General features: G+C 42.7%; 1 protein-coding gene across 3 annotated transcripts in view; it reads right to left on the bottom strand.

Moving 5' to 3' along the window:
• The window catches only part of ADAM9 (ADAM metallopeptidase domain 9), a 35,746-nt gene that overhangs the window by 2,573 nt on the left and 12,408 nt on the right, over positions 1-20,765 (bottom strand). For 2 of the 3 annotated variants that reach the window (XM_041128261.1, XM_030034699.2), the window contains exons 2-21: positions 18,101-18,198; positions 16,608-16,672; positions 15,410-15,488; positions 13,402-13,478; positions 12,447-12,636; positions 11,578-11,643; positions 11,060-11,131; positions 10,133-10,302; positions 8,778-8,859; positions 7,870-8,003; positions 7,479-7,650; positions 7,265-7,357; positions 6,835-7,030; positions 6,247-6,352; positions 5,301-5,484; positions 4,561-4,641; positions 3,520-3,625; positions 1,769-1,907; positions 1,182-1,284; positions 434-561 (exon numbers count right to left, since the gene is read on the bottom strand). In XM_041128261.1, coding sequence (XP_040984195.1) covers positions 434-561; positions 1,182-1,284; positions 1,769-1,907; positions 3,520-3,625; positions 4,561-4,641; positions 5,301-5,484; positions 6,247-6,352; positions 6,835-7,030; positions 7,265-7,357; positions 7,479-7,650; positions 7,870-8,003; positions 8,778-8,859; positions 10,133-10,302; positions 11,060-11,131; positions 11,578-11,643; positions 12,447-12,636; positions 13,402-13,478; positions 15,410-15,488; positions 16,608-16,672; positions 18,101-18,198 — 2,341 coding nt within the window. Of the gene's footprint in view, positions 1-433; positions 562-1,181; positions 1,285-1,768; positions 1,908-3,519; positions 3,626-4,560; positions 4,642-5,300; positions 5,485-6,246; positions 6,353-6,834; positions 7,031-7,264; positions 7,358-7,478; positions 7,651-7,869; positions 8,004-8,777; positions 8,860-10,132; positions 10,303-11,059; positions 11,132-11,577; positions 11,644-12,446; positions 12,637-13,401; positions 13,479-15,409; positions 15,489-16,607; positions 16,673-18,100; positions 18,199-20,227; positions 20,307-20,765 lie in introns of those variants that run through there. The other variant, XM_041128262.1, reaches the window with a different exon arrangement.

A 20,765-nucleotide genomic window follows, 5' to 3' on the forward strand; every position in this document is an offset into this window, starting at 1 on the left:
AGAAATACAATTAAAAAGTAAAATGAAAAATAAAGGAAAACTTTCTGTTCAAAGTTAATGAGAAATGATCCCGTACTTGGCAATAACGTTCACAAATCAGTGAAGTGACAGATTTTTGAGTAATTTCTTTTTAAACTGCCTGTTTTGAGAAGCATTTTATTCACCTGTATGCAGGACTAATCTGGCCCCAGAAAAGCATTCTGAAACCTGTTAATCAAAAATGTAGCTTTGACAGTATGTAAAATGAATGCTATGGGTAATAGCACTTTAGTTCCACAGTGTGAAATGAAGGAGAAACTTCTTTCAATAAAAGGTCAGTCCTGCTGGCATATAATACATGATGAAATACCCTAATGCTTACGGAGATGAAGGCAATGACAATCTATATACATCAGCGCAACTGCCAGTTGTTATTTGCAATAACTCAACCAACCTTGTCGGCAGCTTCTGTGGCTGCAGTGCCTGGTATTGCGGAGATGGGTAGTAAGACTGGTGGTAAGCCTGCTGAGGATGCTGGTTAACTGGGTAAGATGGAACAGGAAAGGTATTTGGTTCCACACCCTACGAAGACAACATAACGAGAACATTCACAAAATTGCACTTAGGGAATTGCAGTATTTGTTTCATTAGTTAAGTGACATTTAAGACCACTTGCAAACAAACCTGGAAACGTCAGAGTTGCTCTTTCCTTCTGAGAAACTCAGTAGAAAGAAGCAACAGCAGTCTGAAAAGTACTATGTTTGGGGAAAAACAGAAAGGCTGATCACAACAAGCATTTGATTTGTTCTGCAAGTGTGCTTTGGCTAGTTACTGCATTCGGAGAGATAACTGACCTGCAAAGGAGTGGGGCTAACAAGCTGGCAAGGATTGCTCCCCTCCTCGGGTGGGGCAGGCAGTTCCAGTGTAAGGGGAAGCGGGGTAGCAAAGCAGGTAAACTGCTTGGCAAGCCAAGCACAGCCCATAAAGAAGCTTAAACAGTGGGAAACTGAGGAGTTCCCCCCACACACCCTAGGAAATAATTCTTCTCTGCCTCCTAGCAAAGAGAAAACCCAATTTGCAGAAATGAAAAAATAAAGTAACTTTGAAGCTTTTATTAGGGCAAAAATTATATAAACTGCCTTCACCTGTTACTTTAGAGTAACAGATAGCAAATAAAGTAATGAAAAGTGGGTCATTCCTACCATGGGAACACCTCTGGGAGCATAAGGCATGCCGTGCGAAAAGCCTCTGTGGTGGTAGTCTCTCGGTTCGGTTTCTGTTCTAGGAGGTGGTGACTGAAGTGACCTGAAATCCAATTGATATGGACTGTGTGAGCATATAAACTTGACAGAATGACTATGCAGGCTATGAATCCAAGTGCTTTGAACCCGTTAGATGGATTTATACTATCTTAGCACATATCAAATGTCAGGAACATAGTATTTGCCACATATCTAATGAACAACATAACCCTTTTTCTGTTTAGGACTATGACAGCTTCATTTTCCCACTTTATACCAAAGGTGGGACCCAAAAATATAAAACCCATCACCAATGCACGACAAAAAAAATAATGGTAAAAAAAGTTCTCTGCTCCCTCAATTTAAGATAAATTCATCTTTTCTGTCATTGCCTGGGGCAAGCTAAATGCATCATTTGATGCAGGGGCCTTTGCCTGACATCTTGGGACTGGAATATGTCTCCATACTTTGGCATTGGCTTGTGTAAACAAACGTCTACGGACTACTTCAAAAGGGCAGAGGAGAAGGTGAAAGGAGAATGTACTTACGAATGGCAGCGTGACATTAATCTTCTACAGCATCGCTTCAGTCTGTCTCTTTTTGCAAATGCCAGAGCAGCAGCTATAAGGAGTGGGAGGACCAGGAAAAAAAATACCAGCAGGCCATCTCGCAGTGAGGTGTCTTTGTCTGATGGGGACAAAACGATGGAGAAGAAAAAAAGTATTACATGGCGTTACCACCACTTGACTCATTGTAGCAGTGAGTATTTGGTAGGATTGGTTCTACAACTATTTTCCATTTTTCATAGAAGAAAAAAATAAAGAATCTAGTAAGACTGCAAGATATATGCCCAAATATATTCTTTTCTGATTATCTTTTCAGAGGGATTGTCTGGTCAAAGATGAAAGAACTGTGTGTGCCATGATACCCTGGGCTCTAACAGCATATTGAATTACTAGATCAATACCTAATTTTTCTTCCACTACATTACTGTGAAGATCTTATGAGCTCAACTGAAAGAGAGGAAAACTGAGCTTCTGCCCTTTGGTCTGATCCTAAATCTTCCTCTTCTCCTACCATCGTTTGCTGTAGGCAAAGAACTCAGGTTCTTAACAATCTCTACACTTTTATATGCAGCAAATTTCTCCACTGCAGGCTGTACAAAAAAACCCTTTCCCATTTTTTTGTCTGATGATCTGAGGCATCTGTTCATGCTCCAACATGATTCACCAGTCTGTTATTGCATCAACATAGTGTCTATCTTCCCCCAAAACCCACACCATCTTATGAAAAACAGTCTTCAGGATCATTCTTGCAGCTCATAGAAGGGACTACATCAATCCCATCTTTATATACTCCACATGGGCATTGCACAAGTTTTCTCCAAATTACAGCTTGGATTTGGCTTCCTATTTCATCTTCAAACTGTCAGTGAGAAAAGTAAGCTTCACAGCCTCTTTCAGTTTGCTTTCTCACATGCATGAATTGTACTCCCCTGTCCCAGGCACCATATTCCCACTCTTCACATTCAAACATAGATACATATATCCTGAAAGTACACAGATACACCATCTTGCCACGTCAAACATTGACCTAGTAACCTTCCTGGAGGAAAAACTACATGAAAAAAATCCACAAAATGCCATCCCCAACCCATCTTTATCCTCCACAAAAAAAAAAAAAAAGCAAACCGGAAGTCTGCAAACAATACAGTGTCACAAACCTCTGTATCTCCCCATTTCTTTATCATGTACCTCTTCTATAGCATAAGCTGTTTGGGGCAGGGACTACATTTGTATTCACTACCAAATGAAGCATGCTATCTGCACTCAAATAACAAACATTAATAAAATAGTGACTTGTCAACATGCATTGCCCTAACCCACCTCAGCCAGATGTTAGTCCTGACTGCACTGCAGGTGCACATGCAACTACCTGCAGATACCAGAACAGGGCAGCTACTCATCTCTGCCACCGCTGCTAGAAGCACCATGTCCTTATGAAGATGCAAATTCAAATCCATGGATTTGAACCCACATCCTCAGCCAAATTTCATGTTTTGTTTGGATCTAAGAATGGAAGGGACTTCAGTTCCCAGCTTGGATACAGAGAAGTCCAAGAAGATCTTGGTCCAAGATGGCAGAAATCACCTGAAGGCAATTAAACCAGCCCAGTTTCTTTACAGATCCCCAACATCCCAAAAAAGAGTAGTGCAACATCTTGAGCCCAAAACCTTAACTAGAATTGTTTGCAAATGAAAGCTGGTGAAGGGCCAACCACCAGCACTTCAACTACTTGCCATTATAAGGCGGTCCACTGTCCAGACTTCCTCCATAGCCTTTAGTGTCACAGTAAGGAGGGGCCCAGCCTGCTTCACAGTGACAGTTCCTGTTGTTATTGCACACCTGTATTTAAACACCACAAACATCACGATATTTAGTAACTTAAGTTTCCATATATTTAAAAGCAGCATGCAGTAGCCATGACCGTCTATTCTTTCCTTTCCATATCACTCAGCCTGGAGAACTTTAACCGGTAACTCCCATGTCAATTCTAAACAGTCCTTGGCCAGACGTCTCAAGATTTCACATGACTGAGCAAGCACAGCATTGTTCAGGATGAGCTTCCAAAGATTAGCTATCCCAACAGCTTAAAGAGCATGGCTTTTTCTTTTTTTTTTTTGTGAGATGCAGAGTTTCAAGTTACATTAGTAATACTGGAATTGGGAATTCTTCTTGCCTGGCAAAAAAAATACCATCTTAAGAGCTTTTGTCAAAGATTTTTTTGATACTGTTATAGGCTCTCTTGCCCAGAGACATTTTATAGAGAGTTTTACAGTTAAACAAAACAGAAAAATTAAGTCAATATCCACCATTTTAAAACTTGCTCAACTTGCATAACTTCGGTCCAATTTTTGCTGACTGTTAAAGGCACTTTTCTCACTAACAGTACCAAAAAGCACCTTTTAATAGCAAAACCGACCCTCAAGAACCCGACAGAATATTTTTAATCACTGCACCTAGCATCACGATTACTTTATTTCACATTAGTTACAGCCTTAAACAGAGAAGGGCAAAAGACCTCCTAGGTGCAAAAAAGACTAGTATATAGACACTACTGATTAAGCACAATTACAGTGTACCTGGCTCAAACTGAGAATCTTGATAAAAAGGTTTGTTTATATATTTGCACACTCATTGGCTCTAAAAATCTAGTGTTGTCGTAACAAAGACGTCAGAGGTCCTCACGTAGAAATACTGCCACTTATACCACAACTTACAGACTTAGTGTTCATTTTAAGTGGACTACCAGTAGGAGCGGAGGGTCTTGCGCTGCTTACCCCATGCCCATGACATTGCCTCTCCACGTCACAGTCGTAGTTCAGAACAGAGGCACTCACACACTGGAAATGCCTGCAGATCTAGGGGAATAGAGATGCACACAAATGAAGCAAGATGGTATTTCACTGGCTTACCCCTTCTTCCCCCTGCCGCGCTCCCCTGGCTGCCCGCTCCACAGCACACGGCTCTGCTCACAGACCACAAAGCAAGTCGCGTACTCTTACGTGATAAACCCCAACTCTACAGAAACACGTCTGTTCTACAAAAGGCTTCTCAGTATGGGGTCTGAACTGTCACTGGAAGTCTTTTGTCTCTAGTCTGAATGTAAAGGAATAGCAATTAAACTGTGCACAGTAAGGGTATGTGGAATGCACATTCCTCTGCTGGGGCTAAGCTTCTAGGCTTTTTAGTTGAGTTGGATTTTAATTCAAAGTTGTCTTAAAGGCATTTGTGTGCGCCTAGCTCTTCCTGGTCATTGACAGAGCAAAGATTCTGGCTCTCAACAAACTTAATTTCTTTTGCTTCATCTATAAATGAAAGGCTCATTACATTTTTATGCACATGCACTGCAGTACTAGGCAGCTTGGGGAACCAATGGACTCGCTCAGTTTTGCATTAACTACAGGCATAAAAAAAATTAATGGCCATAAATATTCATGAAACAATGCAGCTGAAAATTTTATTCACATGAAACCCCCGAATTATTACTTTAAGAAATCACTTTTTAATTGTTAATTACCTTTCCAGTATCACATTTGGTGCCTTCATTCACCATTCCTGGGTCCGGGACATCAGAGCCTAGCTGGAAATCTACACCCCAGCACGTGGTGCCTCTAATAGGAGTCTGGATAATAGCAGGCTTAATTCCAAAAACAGGCATAGTTTTCACATTTTCACATTGCAGCTTCCCACACATGGCATTCCTACAACATCAACACATGAATATTGCAGTGACACTTGAATTTATTCTGAGAAAAAAACCTAACTATCACGCATTTGGTATGATCTTTTCTTTCTACTGGAAGACACTACTTGAAAATAAAATTGAGGCAACTCGCCAAACAAAATTGAGCTGGGCTTCATTTCAATGCTGCAAGAGTATGGATTTATCCCTTGCTTCTGTAAGCTCTTGGGATCATTACATTAAAGAAAACATGACGATTTGCTACTTGGTTTTTTTTGTACGTGAACACCTTAGGATAAGAACAATCCACGATGGGAGATGTGGGACACACTCTCCTTGCCATAGCCCCACGTCTGAACGCGTGATGCACAGATCCACTGAGGCCACAGAACACCACACGCACAGGAAACCGTGGCACGAGCCTGAAAGTTTCAAACCCAGCTAGGGAAGAATTGCCTGACCGTTCAAATTCATTTCAACTATTATGTGCAAGAGTTAAACCCAGACAATCTAAAACAAAAGTCAACAAAACTTAGAACTGCGTAAGTGTGGGGGCTTTAAGCGCTAATAACAGCTTCAGAAATTAGGATAAAACATATCTTTCCCAAGCTATCTCACCGTGGTTTCACAATGATACATACAAGTCAGTAAGGTTAGTTATGGGATAACATGCATCTCCCCAGTCCACCTGCTAAAACACCCCAAACTAATACTACAGCACCCGAATAAGGATTCTCAGTGATACATTTAGGAACTTCTTGATGCACTGGGCTCAACTCACCAGCTGGAACATTTCTTGTAGTCATGGCCATGGAAACCACAGTTGCCAAATCTGTCACCCTTGGAATTCACCTCAGCAAAACAAATGTTGGGGGCTGCTTTGGCTTCTGCAAACAACAGCCCACCCCCCAGACAGAGGAACCAAGTTACAAAGGGACAGAAACATCTCATATTATCATGTCTCCTTTACTCAGAGCAATTATCCTGCTACACGTAGTATTTTCCATGCAGCACAGAGAGCTTAAGAACCCCATCAAAACAATAAAGAGGTGAAAATGTCAGCACTACAAGGTTGCAAGTTTAAAAAGAGAGAGAGAAAAATAGTCACTTAACACTGAGTCAATTATACCATTTGATATTTCTTCATGACTTCTTTACAGCCCTATACACCAGGAGCCCCACTGTAATAGGAATGATCAGTGCAAGAAAATAACTACTTGAATCACCAGCACAGCATTGTACAGCAAATGTAACAAAGTAAGAACGTCAGCTGGTCTTTGTTACAGGAAAACAAGTAAGTATATTTTAAATAAACTTATTCTTTTAGCTACATCTCCTAGAAAAATTGTAACACTGTGCTCTTCCTTACTTGAGCCAAAGATATCCTGACACTGTGCATCGTAGTACTGGCAAACGCCATTGTAACAGTAGGCTTCCTCGTTGTGGCACGGGTGACCGTTCTGAACGGTGAAGTCCGGCTGGCAGAACTGGGATGTGCCATTGCAGTACTCTGGAAGGTCACACTCGTTGTTACTCGCCCGACACTCGGTTCCTCCAGGAAGGAGCTAAAGAGAGAGGGGAGGGGGAAACTGCGTCAGAAAATAGAAACCTTACAGCAGAGACAAACACTGCACCTGACCCGCAACATGCCCCCCCAAAAAGGGCATTGATCTGAAGCCCTCGGTGGGTGCTGTGTACATGCATGACAATTCCCTCTCACAGATGCACTGGCTAGGCCAACGCTCTCCTTTTCTCAACCACTGAAGAACACTTCCAAATAATACGCTTGAGTCTCTCACCCGGCAGTTTTTACAGCAGTCGCCATAAGCACATTCAGCACCGGATCGGAGTCTGCAAGTACCTGGTTCACAGCAAGGATCACTTTCACATTCCTGAAAACAGAAACGCTGTGAATGTCCAGAAATCGCAGCCTCCGCCATGCACAGTCCCCTCTCCAGCGAGAGGCACGCAAGACTACCCTGGCACCATTTGTAAAACACACAAGCTACCAACCTTTGGTGAACCACAGTCACACTCCTCCCCAGCATCTACCAGCCTGTTCCCACAGTATGGGACGCTATAGGTTTCATCAGGCTTGGGAACGTTGAGCAGGCAGCTTCCACCTTTGTTGAGAGTTAGCTTCTCAAAGTCTTCTGCACTGCAGCTGCTGAAGTTCCTCGATCCCCTGCAACAGAGAACATGAGCTTATCTTTACACTAAGCCAACCCACAAGCATTCCCTCAGTTTGTATAACAAGGGTAACATTTACTTTCCCCATAAGCTGCAAGTGTGACAAGACTCTTTGTGAGAGTACTTTGAAAATGAAAGCAACCTGTAAAAACTAAGCGCATGGGTGGGGTGTTTTGACCCTCAGAAAATGCATTCCCTTTTGTCAGTCACTTACGATGCTCCAGAGCTCATAATGCAACTGCTTGCTCCACAGTGACAGACGCGTTCATCATCATGGTTCATTCCCAGGTTATGTCCCAGCTCGTGAGCCATAATTGATGCAAACATCTGTATACTGATTCTTCCAAACTGCACAAGAGCAAACCAGAAGAAAATTAGCAGACAGCTTATATTGAGAAAGTCAGTGTTCTGTGCCAAAAAAACACTTCTGTCATTCTGTCTCTACATTAACAGGATTCTCAGACCAACTGTGCCTGCCTTCCAACCAAGTGCATGTCATTTGCTTAGTAATAAGAGCCCTTAGATAAACATATTTGGGACACAACCTAACAACCTCTACTTTCCAGTGCAGCTGCAATATTAACACAAAAACTACAGTTCTCCACACCAGCCCAAATCTCCTTAAATATGCAAACTGAAATTCCAGTACTTGTGTCACTAGTCCAAGAAAACAAGATTGCTGGAATTGCCAGTTATCCGAGATCAGCAATTCAGTTCGTTAACGCTCTACAATTTCACATAAAGAGGGCAGTGAACCGGCATTGCTCTAGGAGTTCACAACTGTGGAGGTCAAGCAGACACCAGACGACAGACTTGAGAACATCCACAGCTCCCACATACTTATAAGGCAGGGGCACTTAAAATGTCAGCAGAGAAAGCCTGCTCCTTTTTCATGAGTGCTGCACACTGAGGAGAGGGGACGCTGAGCAGAGGATGCACAAGACCACAGAAAAGTTGTGATCCAGATATCATGGAAGTGCCAGAAATGGTTGGGGACCACATAAAAGCCCCCACTCAGCCACTTCAGCTTTGTTATTAAAGATTCTGCACTTCCACGAAGACTTCTGGAGTGCAAAACTCTTTATCTTGATCACATTCACAGTATCACTAAAGATATCTCACCACATTAATGCCTCCTGCGTGGCTCTTGGAGCACACTGTTCCAACATAGGCCATTCCAGCTGTGCCACCAAACCCTTTCTTCCTACAGCCATGGGGAGAAAAAGGAAAGGCAATCATCCCAACTGTACAGACACACAATACCGCCAACAGTACAGCCCATCCGTACAGCCACTCAATACATCACTTCTGCTTGTGGAGCACAAAATCCTGCTTTTCCAGCCTTCCAACGCTAACAAAGGAGCACTGCTAGGAGCGCTATTATTGACTGTGAGCATGAATCTACCAGTTCAGCTTTATCTTTCTGTTCATGGTTCTTTTTTAAATTAAGACAAGAGTTTGCAGAGAAAGTTAGCCTCTTCCACATCTTCCCTCTAAATATAAAGAGCTAAGTGGTCCACCCTTAAAATCATTTGTTTTAATTGGCTGTTAGCTGCCTTTCTATTATTGCCAAACTCCATAAATTTCTTTCCTTGTCAACTTCCTTCTCATTACTCTCTTATTTTGTTTCTACACAGTTCTTAAAGCTGAAGTGCAAAAGCACAGTGCACCACATTTTACTTCATATAAAAGAATTTTAAAAATTAATATTTTTTCAGCCATTATCACCTTCATCACCTGAACGGTGCTGTTCTGCCTCAGAGGAAAAGAGGCTCCCAGCTCCTGCAGGAAGGGGAGCTACTGCTTTGCACAAGGGCAGGCCGGGCTGTTGTCCCGTGCGAAGCAGTGCTCTCGCCTCTGCCCTCTCTCTACTTTGGGCAGTGACTTCCTAAGGACTGCACTATCTCCAGGAGCGGGAAGTGCACAGGGGCAGGCATCCTGGAAGCGGGGCAGAAACGACAGCTCAGGAAGCTCTGTGCTAGTTTAAGGCAGTAGGGACGGACACGTTAACGTCACGTGTCAAAGCTCAAACCACGTAGCTAGCTTCTGGATACCAACTGCAGAAACAACTTTTTCTGCATTAAAATGCAACTCTCTGCACCAGGTTTATGTTAATTTTCATGTGGAAAAAGCCCTAGGTTACAAGTCTAACTGGTGTACAACCTGACAAAGGATTATCTGAAAGAAAACTTTATAAAATATAACATATAACATTGCAGGACATGCAGGACAGGAAAAAAAAAAAATTGTTATTTAGCAATATACCTGTCAGAGAGGACACTGAATTCAAGGACCAGAGAAACCTTCTTAAAAATGCTTAAGTTGACTTGGAATGTTTTAACAAGTACATAAAACAAAGCAGATTGCACGGGGTTCTCTGCTGAAATACAACAGCTACTTTTGATACTAGAGCATGGCTGAGCAGACGGGAAAAGAATAAGCTTCTTAAGAGTCAAAGGGAGGGAACTGCAACTCACAGAACAAACTGGGCACTGTCGTGTCTCCGGCGCAAAACAAGATTCTTCTCTCGCCACTGTACAAAATTTGCCAGCACATCACCAGCACCTCCGTCTGTGCTAATTACGTTTTCATACTTCCAAATCTCTAGACCAACCAGCACAATGCGGATGTTCAACATGATGTACATCTGGGCAGGAGAAAAAAAGGAGAAGTATTTCTGAAGGCCTTCAGATAAGAACAAGTGGTCTGGCGTTATTTATCTTACTGCAAGAATCTACTCTTTCTGTGTGGGTTTGTTTGGGGTTTTTTGTGTGCTTTTTGTTTGTTTGGCTGTTTTTTTTTAAAATTTAGTACACAATTCAAATCACCAGAATGCATTTTCCCTGTGATTCAGACTTTCATTAGCTACAGGATCAATGAGAAAAGCCAAAACAGAAATAAAAAGGAGTCTCAATCCTGACAAATAGCGTTGTCTGAAATAGTTAAGTTCAAAGACATGCTTTTTCTCTAACCTTGACAAATACTTAAGAATTGCAATAATTGCAACAATCTGTCCTGTCTCTCACTGTATGTAATGCAGGCTGGAAGAGTTCCCTAAATTAATTCTCAAGTGATGACTGCAGATGAATTTAGAGGTGGAGAAGCTTTCATAGTGATGCATTCACCAAAACCCACTGTCAATAATTACTGCCATCGCTTTGCAGCCCCTGCTCCTCTGGCACTCCTTCAGCACAACGTGCAGGCGCGACTCTGAGTTCTATCAGTCATCAACATGATGGCCGAGGGAACAGGTTAGCTCCTGGCTTGATAAAAACCTTTATTTCATTCTCACCAAAGTGTTAACAGAACAGACACCAAGGTGGAATTTTACAAAGGTAAACAGAGCTGCAGGGCTGCTGCACACAGCATCATTCCCACTTACACTCAGGGTAGCTTTAACTTACACTGTCAAGGAAGTTTGCCAGCTGCACCATGTGTTCTCTTACTTCTGTTTCGCTCTTCCCAAAATCTTCAAACTGTAAGACAAAGAAACTTAGTCATAAAGAGATAAAGACAAGAGTTAGAAAAAGGAACAATACTTTTTCAGACTATTAACATGAAAAACATTTCTGCCTGGCTCCAAATCTCCTGTCAAGAAGACACTAATCAAGACAGCAGCATCTTCATTGCTATGGCTCGACAGCTCAATATTCAAGAGAAAACAGCAAAGGCAGTTTTTGCCATGTGTTTTCCTTACATTATTAGATTCCTTGCTGATAGAAACTCTCCATGTCTGACGGTTCACTCTTTTCCTGAAGAGTATTGCGTAGAACATGCTTATTCAGTTTTAGGTCAGCATATTTACATAACCTCGGCTAAAGTGTCAGTGTCTTTCAACAATCCATTTGGGAGTAACGAAGACTGAGGGCTTTTCAAGCCATCTCCTGGGGAGAAGGAAGGGAAAGCAACACACAATCCCTACCTTTTCTTTATCCACAACTATGAACAGCTCCACATATCTTGTTTGATGTAGGACTGCTCTCTTTCTCTGCGGAAAAAAGTTTTAGCCAACTTCATTTTTATTAATTCAAGTGTAAACAAACAAAAAAAATCACGACATTGTCATATTTCACTTCATACAGCTAGTGGTTTGAGAGGCACACCCAAAGCACACTGTGCCAAGACAAAAACAAGCCAAAACCAAGAAGTGTAATCCAATGCAATGACAATTTGTCTGCAAGTATTTTACACTAAAATTTAGCCGCATAAAGATTCGTTGTGTTTCAAAAGCAAGAGAACTTTACTTTTCACACAGATTTCTTTGGAAAGGCAGTATACACTTTTATAAAGGAGCAGAAAGATACTAACAAGCAAATGCCAACAACCTTGAAGTGAAACACAATGTTTTTCATTCTCCTGCTTTTACTGCAATCTTGTTCCTGTACAGCCAGTCTTTAAACGACAAGGGGGACCTTCACAGCAAACTGTTATTCTGATGGTTAGAAGGGTGCAATAAACACCACAATATTCTCCTGGCTTCTGATGCAATACTTTGTTAATGAGCCTCTCCAATGAGGGTAGTGTTCCTGCCCTTAAAAGCCCCAAAAAGCTCTGCCCATGAATAATCTAACTAGCCACTCAACTCTCACTGCTGTGTGCAGAAGCAGAAGGAAATTGCAACTGCGTTGTCGAAGCAACTGAGTTTTTCAGCAGTGTAGAAAGCCCTCTGAATCAGAAACCTTTAGGTATGTGTTAAACCCCAGGAAATCTGATAAGCTACTTCCATATTCTTAGCTGAACACTCACAAAACCCATTATAGGGGACTGTGGAGAAAACAGTGGAGTACTTACTCGCAGCAGCTGAGTCATACTGGGATGGTGATCTTCCTCTGTATGTTCCCTTTCATGGTCTTCAGTGGTTACTCCACACATCGTGGGCTCTTTCTTCACATTATCCAATCGATATAAAATGTGTTTAGAGCCAGAAGAGGAATCCATGGGCTCAATCCCATAGGTGATGTTCCCTATTGTCACCAAACCCCTAAAATATGGTAGTGTTTGAGAATTCTTCCATTAAGCACAGAGGATAGTTACCCAGATTTTTACAGTAAAACAAAAAAACAGTCATTCTTTGATAACTAAAGGCATGTCTATATCTCAGTCCTTGCAAAACAGCATGCTTCATTTCAAGCCTAAAAGCAGGCTTTCACTGGATATGGCCTTCACAAATACAGTAAATTAAATATGTTCTTTATGAGCCTGAAACACCCCAGAAATTAAATCACAAGCCTTAAACAGAGATGCTTTAGTTCAAATACACTAATGCCACTCTGGTGTCCAACTTGGCACTGCAAAAAAATCAGTGTCCCAAAACATATGGAAATTAGCCCAAAGCAGAAAAAATTTCCAGTGAAATTTGAAGTGCACAAGCTCTAGGGCCAATTTTGTAAAATTTGCAGACTCGTGTTCAAGCTTCCATTTTTGCACTACGTACAGTTCTTTGTAAAGACCATCTATGTAAACTAGAAAATAAGCCAAAATTTGTATCAAAGAAAAACTTACTGTACTCTGATAACAAACTGCATTAATCAACTTATTTAATGGTATTTCAAATATCTATTAACCACGTGAATAAAAGATACCACAGAAAGACTGCACAAAGGCATACGCTATTGCAGCTTGGCCCCAGACAATGAATCCCCGCCTGGCTGAACAGTAGTTAAACACAGAGCAAGAATTTTGTTTCAGGTTCAGTGAGCCGCGAGACTCACGTGACAACAGGGACACAAAAGACGAGCTGTGCTACCTGAGCCCCGAGCAAGTGCTGACAGCAACCACAGAATCCAGGGTCCCCTCCACGTATCCCTGATAATGGCAGTGATCCTACATGGGAAAACAAGGGCACATTACACACATATTCCACGCATACCTGCACACCCAGTGTCTCTGATCGTGTAATTGTTATGCCTGCCACTGACCGGCAGTAGTTACAACTTGAGAACATAATAAGCTTCAAGTTAAGTTTACCACATGCCTTTTATCTACAGTCTGTAGGTTCTAACATGCTTCTAGCTCTACCACAATATAACAGCATTTTCTTTGCTAACATGCATCTAAAAATTTCCTCACCTGCCTTACTGCCACAATGACTTACATATATGAAACTAATCAAGATGCCACAGGGGCACAGCAGTCCAACTGGATCCCTACCTCCCTATCCTGTAAAGCAGATACTCTTCACAGCTCCATGGGGCCAGCAGTTCATTACAGATTTCAGTTTAAAATCCCACTCACCCACTCAGTCATTCTACCTGAAGCTGGATTCAGAGCCAGCGCTACCAACACATTATCAATACCAGGCAAGCAGGGCTTAGAAGCATTATCTAGCAACTGGATTTCTTAACTTGACCATAAACCATCCCACTCTTAAGTTCTGTTCTCCACCCTGCCTCAAATATTTCGAGGCCAGCCCCTCCCTACTGATTTGGGCCAAATCACCATTCAGTCTTCTAGAAAACAGTCCCGCAGAATGTTTGACTTGTACATAACCTCCCTCTAGCAAGAAGAGGGACAACACCTGCTATCCTCACCAACAGGCGCTGTGCTGCCAGAAGTTTTTGGTTGTGCTCTAAACCCCTCATCAGCCCTGATATGGCAGAATATTTCCATTTTGTCCTCTGTGTGTACATATTTTGGAAACTAGACAAGGGGGTAGTACGGGGAAAATACACTCCATTTTCTCTGGCAAGTGCGTTTTTGAACATAATTATAGGGGTCAGGTAGATTATGTCGCCTGTTGTTTCAGCAATGAATGCAGAAAGCACTGAAGGTATGCGCTAATCCTTCAGGGCCACTGAGACTTTCACAACCTCACGCAGAAAAAGCGTTTTTCCTCTTAGTCAATTACTTTTAACTAGGAAGTTAGACAGACTCAGGTGCTCTATTTTCAAAAATGAGATCCTATGAATCATATATGACTAACGCTTCCCTTTCAAAGGAACGACATTGATACATAAGAAGAGTAAGACCATTAGGAATACTCTCATCCTTTTTGTATTGCACAAGCTGCTCTTTATTCTTACTCTACTGAAGCAATTAAATTTTCAAAGGCAACCTACCAGGCAGCCTTCCTGTACAGAAAAAGAGGGCTGCAAATGCATTTTCAGTGGAAAAACTCCAATGCTACGCAGATAGCATCCCTCTCAAAGGTCCTCCAGACTTGATCTCCTCCATTCCTTCTAGTAGTTCCCAAATTTCTGGACTAACAGATAGCCTGTCAACCCTCAAAAATTCTTAGAGTCACTGACAGACAGCCTCACACAAGTGAAAAGATGGGTCAGCAGCTGACTGTTCATTTTGACTTGTGGACCAATCTGGAAGACCATTGTGTGTAAAAGTAAAAGCTATATACTCAGTTACTAGACCACCCCAGTTCTGCTCCGCGTGTTCTGGTCCCCGTGAGAAGCAAGGCCTGTGTCCAGAAGCGATACCAACACTGCGCTGTGCTGTATGGCAAGGACAGCACCACTCTCAGATAAGATATCTAAGAAAAGCATTTCCTTTTCAGAGAAGAGTAGCTTTTAATCAGAGAGCAATCACCTCCATATAAGAAAACACGGGTCTATTACAAGCTCCAGGCTAGAGCCTTATCCAAAATCAAGACTGCTCTCCAGGAGGAGTGCAGTGCATGCATGGGATTAGAAGGGGGCCCAGCGAAAAATACAACTATCATTTTGCAACACGACTCCTTCAACCTGTAGATGCTCGGTGTTCAAGTCACCTTCAGTAAGGGTATAAAAAGAAAGAAATCCTACCTGTATATCTGGATGTTCAGATTGCAACTTCCCCTCCTTATTATAGGTATAAACTGTGAAATCTTTGGGCAGCAGTTCTCTGGAAGGAAAGGGGAGAAGGAATACAAGAGGAATTTCATGAAATGATTATGACATTATAGCAGGGCAGTAAGATGATCCTAACCAAAAGCGTCACAAATACGTAAATTGCAATTAAATAAGGAAACATTCAAAAGGACACCCCCCCCCCCCCAAATTAGCACAGAAATTGTGCATTTCCACAGCAAAATCCAAGATATCAGAATGGTGGAACCGTTAATGAAATCAAATCAACCACCTCACCCTGGAATAGTAAAACAAGCATCAAAACCCATTAAATTGTGCTAAAAGCTTGCTTTCATGCAGAATAAAAAACAAACAAACAAACAAAAAACCCCACAGCACTCAGTCTGCTGCATATGACTTCTCTTTCCCAGTTTTGGAAGGAAGTGCATTGGGAAAGTCTCCCACGATTAAGACTGCTGACCCATACTGGTAAATCCCTTGATGCGGCATAGCTGAATTCCCATGTTTTTGAGGGTCAGGGTCTTGGCAACTGGCTGCTAGAGATCCCCAGGGGCTTTTACATTTAAATAGTTCTGTCTCTTTTCTCTATTATGAGGGTAGTTTTAAGAAGCAATAGCCTGATAAATGGTAACTTGCTGTTGCTGCAAGTAGCCCTTTAAAAATTAAACTCAAGAGAGACAACATCTATATTGTCTGTAAGTTATGGGTATTAAAGCCTTGGATATAAAGTCAGCTTCCTCATTTATTAGTATTCTTGTGCTACTGAGACAGGAAAAAAAAACCCCTGAAACAATAAACAAAACCCAGAAGAAAGCAAAAATATTTACTTGAAATATAGTTCAGTTTGTTTATTTTTAGATGTGAATAGAGAGTCATTTCAACGATTCCCCAGATTCCCTTCGAGCAAACTACTGCTTCCTTCACTGAAAGGAGATCACCAGGGTTGCAGGAGTTCAACAAAACTTCTGGTTGATAGCCAAGACTCTGTAATTCAATCCACTTTCGCCGTCCTTCTCTGCAGATTTTGCAGAGCTAGCATGTAACCGCACTTCTCACAAACAACCTCAAGAATCGGAACTCGCGTGCTACCTGCCAGCTTGTTATTTGGACACAATAGATGGAATTTAATAATCTAAAGAAATTAGCCACTTACCTGTTCTTTTCTAGATGAATCGTGTATTCTTTTCCCTCTATCTCAATAGCATATGACACCTTGTCCTGAATATAAAAAAAAGTTGAATTTTACTCATGTTAATGAATAAAACATTCTTTGAAATCAACAAAAGTTTGGCAGAAAACAGTCTCTGTGAGTTTCATTACTGCTACGACTATAGCATTCAAATCACTACTGTCACCTTCCGTAACTTGGGACTAGTCTGTGCTCTTAGCCCTTTCAGATACAGCTGTGGCAGCAAAGACCCTGCTGGAGATGCAGCTGATACCAACAAAATTTAAACCACCTCCCAGAGGGATGCAGAACTCTTTTGATCTGAGCGGCCTCTGCCATCACACTTCTTGCTGGTACCTCAACGCCGGTCAGGGGGAGGGGGTGTTCCTTGTGTTCCTAGCCGACTTCACTGAGCCCACAAGGCTTTGCAATGAGAAGCTGACCACAGCCATCACGATTTGCTCTGGTTCCCTGACATCCAGCAGACAAAACGACTGCCATGTCCACACATTGAAATTGCCAGATACTGAGCTAATAAACTTTCCTTCTTAAATCTTACTAGTTGCAACAGACCAGGAATAACCACATGTGGGTGAGCCTGAAACCTATTTTATAATTGTCCCTACCTCCGGAACCTGGCATCCTTTCCTGTGTAACTGGGGAAAAGTCACATGAAGGAAGCTATTTCAAAATAGCTTTGTGGTTTTCTTATCCCTTGTTCCTAAGACTTCCATAGAAAAAACATTAGTTACAGCTGGAAAAGGACAATACAGTTTTATTACTGAACATTCACAGTGAGCCAGTACCTCCACAGCCTCGCATTAGCCAAGTGCTACAGACAGCAACTAGGGTCCTTAATATTAAGTGGATAAGCTGAATCGCCTGACCACTACATTAAATATCCCAGCAGGAGTACTAGTCAACGACTGCAATAAACCACAAGGCATTTTTGTTAATATTAAGTTCTGCCAACGTTTACAAGATTTGTGACTAAACACAGTTGGTCTAATCCAAATACGTTGAAGCATGCAGTCTTTCGTTACATGGCTACAGCAGAATAATATAGGCTGGAAAGTACCGCTGGAGGTTGTCTAATCTGAACCCCTGCTCAGAGCAGGGCCAGCTACAGAGTTGGCCCAGGCTACTCAGGGCCTCCTCCAGTCAGACTTTGAGCATCTCCCAGGAGAATGATTCCACCACCTCTCAGAAACTCGTTCCAGTGCTTAAAAACTCTCATTACACAACTTTTAGACCCAGATCAAAAATCCATTGCAGCAACTTGTAACCTCTGGAGCAGGGAGGTATTTACCGTAACTCAGCTAAAGGCAATGCTAGATGTAATACCTTTTGTAAGGATGGATACTTGTTTGCTGCTAGATGAGTCTGATAGTGCTTTGTGAGAATTTCAGGTCAGTTTTGGGTGGACCTCATTAGGAAGCAGATACTAAACTGAAGGCATTTTTAAGACTGCCCAGTACCTGTACTGAGGAGACATTGGAAGCCTCTCGCCGTTCTCTTCCTAACCTCTGCGGGATTACAACTTCATAGGAAGACAACAGAGAAACCTGCTGGAAACCTAGAAGGCAGAACAGAAACACTGGCTAAAGAAACAAAGCAATCAGAAGGACAAGGCACAAGGAAGAAAACACTATTTCAGGAAAAGCCCCGTCAGTAGGAACGAGGCAGCCTGTGATTCCAGTTTAAGCCTCCAGCTTATCACAGACGCCTGAAACTGGGCTGCTCAGTACGCATCTGCAGCACTGCACAGAGCAGATCCCTCTGCCACTAGACTGGCATCGTTTCTTATCGCATACTTACAAGCTCTACTTTTAAGAGACAGCATAGCACCACATTGCCAAGAAGGCACCATATGTATTTAGAGAGCTGTAACCCGAACAGAAAAAGCCAAAGGCCCTGATGCACACAGGAGAGCACAGAGCAAATCTCAGAGCAAAGCACACATGGATTGCCTTGTAAAAGGCCAGAGAAAACAACACACAAACAGCAGAGAAGACACCAAATTTTCCAGAAGGTTTCAAATTGAAAGCTTCACATTCCAATTACTGTCTTACAAGTATCTATCTCCTACACCACCACTTTTTATCAGCAGGAATCAGAGCATTTAACAAAGCAGGTCAGCACAGAGAGAACTTGTTCAAGGACATGCAGAAAGACAGTGTCAAAACCAGGTGTCCTGCGCTGCAAAGCTGCAGAACCGCACCAGCTCGACCATGCAGCCTCTCCAGATTAGCTCCCAGGGGCTCCAGCAGTTCCTGTGCTACCTAATGGCACGGCGGCACAAAGCCAGCCCAGCAGAGCTCAGCGTTACGCCCTCGCCCTGCACATCACAGCCAAACTTCTGACACAAGGCCAGTACTACTCATTATGTTCTTAGAGATCTCTTAAGGACCTTATAAAAACAAATGAGGTGAAACAAATGCATGCAACAAAGTGCCCTTTTGCAGATCACTTTATAAATTATTTGCATATGCAACGTCAGACAGATCTCTGAACCAAACAAAAGTCTACGGTCCAAGTTTCCTTTATAAGGCATCAGTTTTTGCAAGCAACTGTTCTATATTGACCATGTAAACAATAATAAATTGCACATGTAAATTACTTTTCCCATCAACAGCCGTTGTCTGCCTGTGCCTGGCTCAGGAGCTGCTCCCCCGGGAAGCAGGAGGTTGGTCGCCCAGGGTTGCAGGCAGGATTAATAGCAACAGTTTTACTAGCTCATGGCAATGGAATCAGTGAGCTCATCAGAGGAGCCTGAGCTTCCCGACCTAAAGGTAGGGGGAAGGGAACAGTTATCTTCCTTGCCACCGTTTGTCTCCAGAAACAATCACCAAATCTGGGGGGTGGTGACGGTGTGTTTAGTTTCTGAGATCCTCCAAAAACTCTCCGAGTGGGACCAAGATCCTCCATTCATTTAAAAAAATGCCAAAACTCACACTGCAACTCCAAAGGTGGCGGTGGCTTCGCAAGTCACACGAAGGCACTGTGTGCTCGAAGCCTCCGTGGGAGACCTGCTCCATCATTTGGGAATCAGGCAAGAGCCCCCACGCAGGCTTTAAATGCCATGGGTTCCCCAAAAGCCTCCCTGAGCCAGCACCGTCAAGCTGCAGTGACATTCAGGCTCCTGCCGATGCTTTTGCAGCCCCTCTTCCCATCCCCAGCACAAGCTGCCGCGCAACCTCAACGCTACAAACGTCACCTCGGGTCAGCATTTCCAAACGGGCATCCCGGTAAGTGACTGCCCAAAGAAAAGCAGGTCCACTTCTGCACTTTTTCCACCGATATCCCCAAAGAGCAAGCAAAAGCAGTTAGATTCAGCTTTCAACTTCTCTCCTGTTACAGTGCACATGTACATCCGTTTGGAGAACACAGATGCATTGCAGTGCACCTACTTGTAATACAGCACTTTTGTCACACAAGCACAGGCAGAGCTATGTTATTTCTCAAGAAATATCACGGTACACATACTGCAGCAGAAGCTTCATTAATTACTGTGATTGTTGGAAAAAAAGGTATTAAAAAAGCAGAGAGAAACTTCCTGAAAATAGCCTTATGTTCACAGGCTACAGAAAGTACAGTGTCAATACCTCTTTGGCCTGAAAACAGGGGAAGGGCTGCTTCCTTCCCTGGGATGAACCACCAAAAGTACATACTCCAGCAAATCACCTCTCTACATTTGTCATTTCCAAAGACATATTTCGCTCGTATCCGGTCTCGAGCTCTTGCACGTCGCTGCTCTGCACTTGTTACTTCCCCACTGCCATCCAGAAGTGCCTTTATTAGGGGGGGATGTGACCCGGTGACATCTGGACAGAGTTTTGGAGACTCTCTTGGGACACATGCTACAGAAACGGCAGGGCATGGTTAATCTTCGCAGCGCTCAGAAAGGGGCATGCCTCCCCAAAAGCAGCTTGGAAGCAGAAGACAAAGGAGTGAATCATCATACAAAGCTAGGAAAACTGGGAGGGATTTCTGGGAAGAGTGCAACACCAAGAGGCTTCCTCTTAGAGAAACGGCACTGAAAGAGTACAATTTTCAACTCTCTGAATACTCTGACATTTCTCCCCCCACTTTCTGCTCTCCTTCCCTCCCTTCACTACCACCCGTTTGGGAGGTGATTTCAGG

The sequence above is a fragment of the Aquila chrysaetos genome, chromosome 13 (assembly GCF_900496995.4).
Source record: "Aquila chrysaetos chrysaetos chromosome 13, bAquChr1.4, whole genome shotgun sequence".
NCBI lineage: Eukaryota > Metazoa > Chordata > Aves > Accipitriformes > Accipitridae > Aquila > Aquila chrysaetos.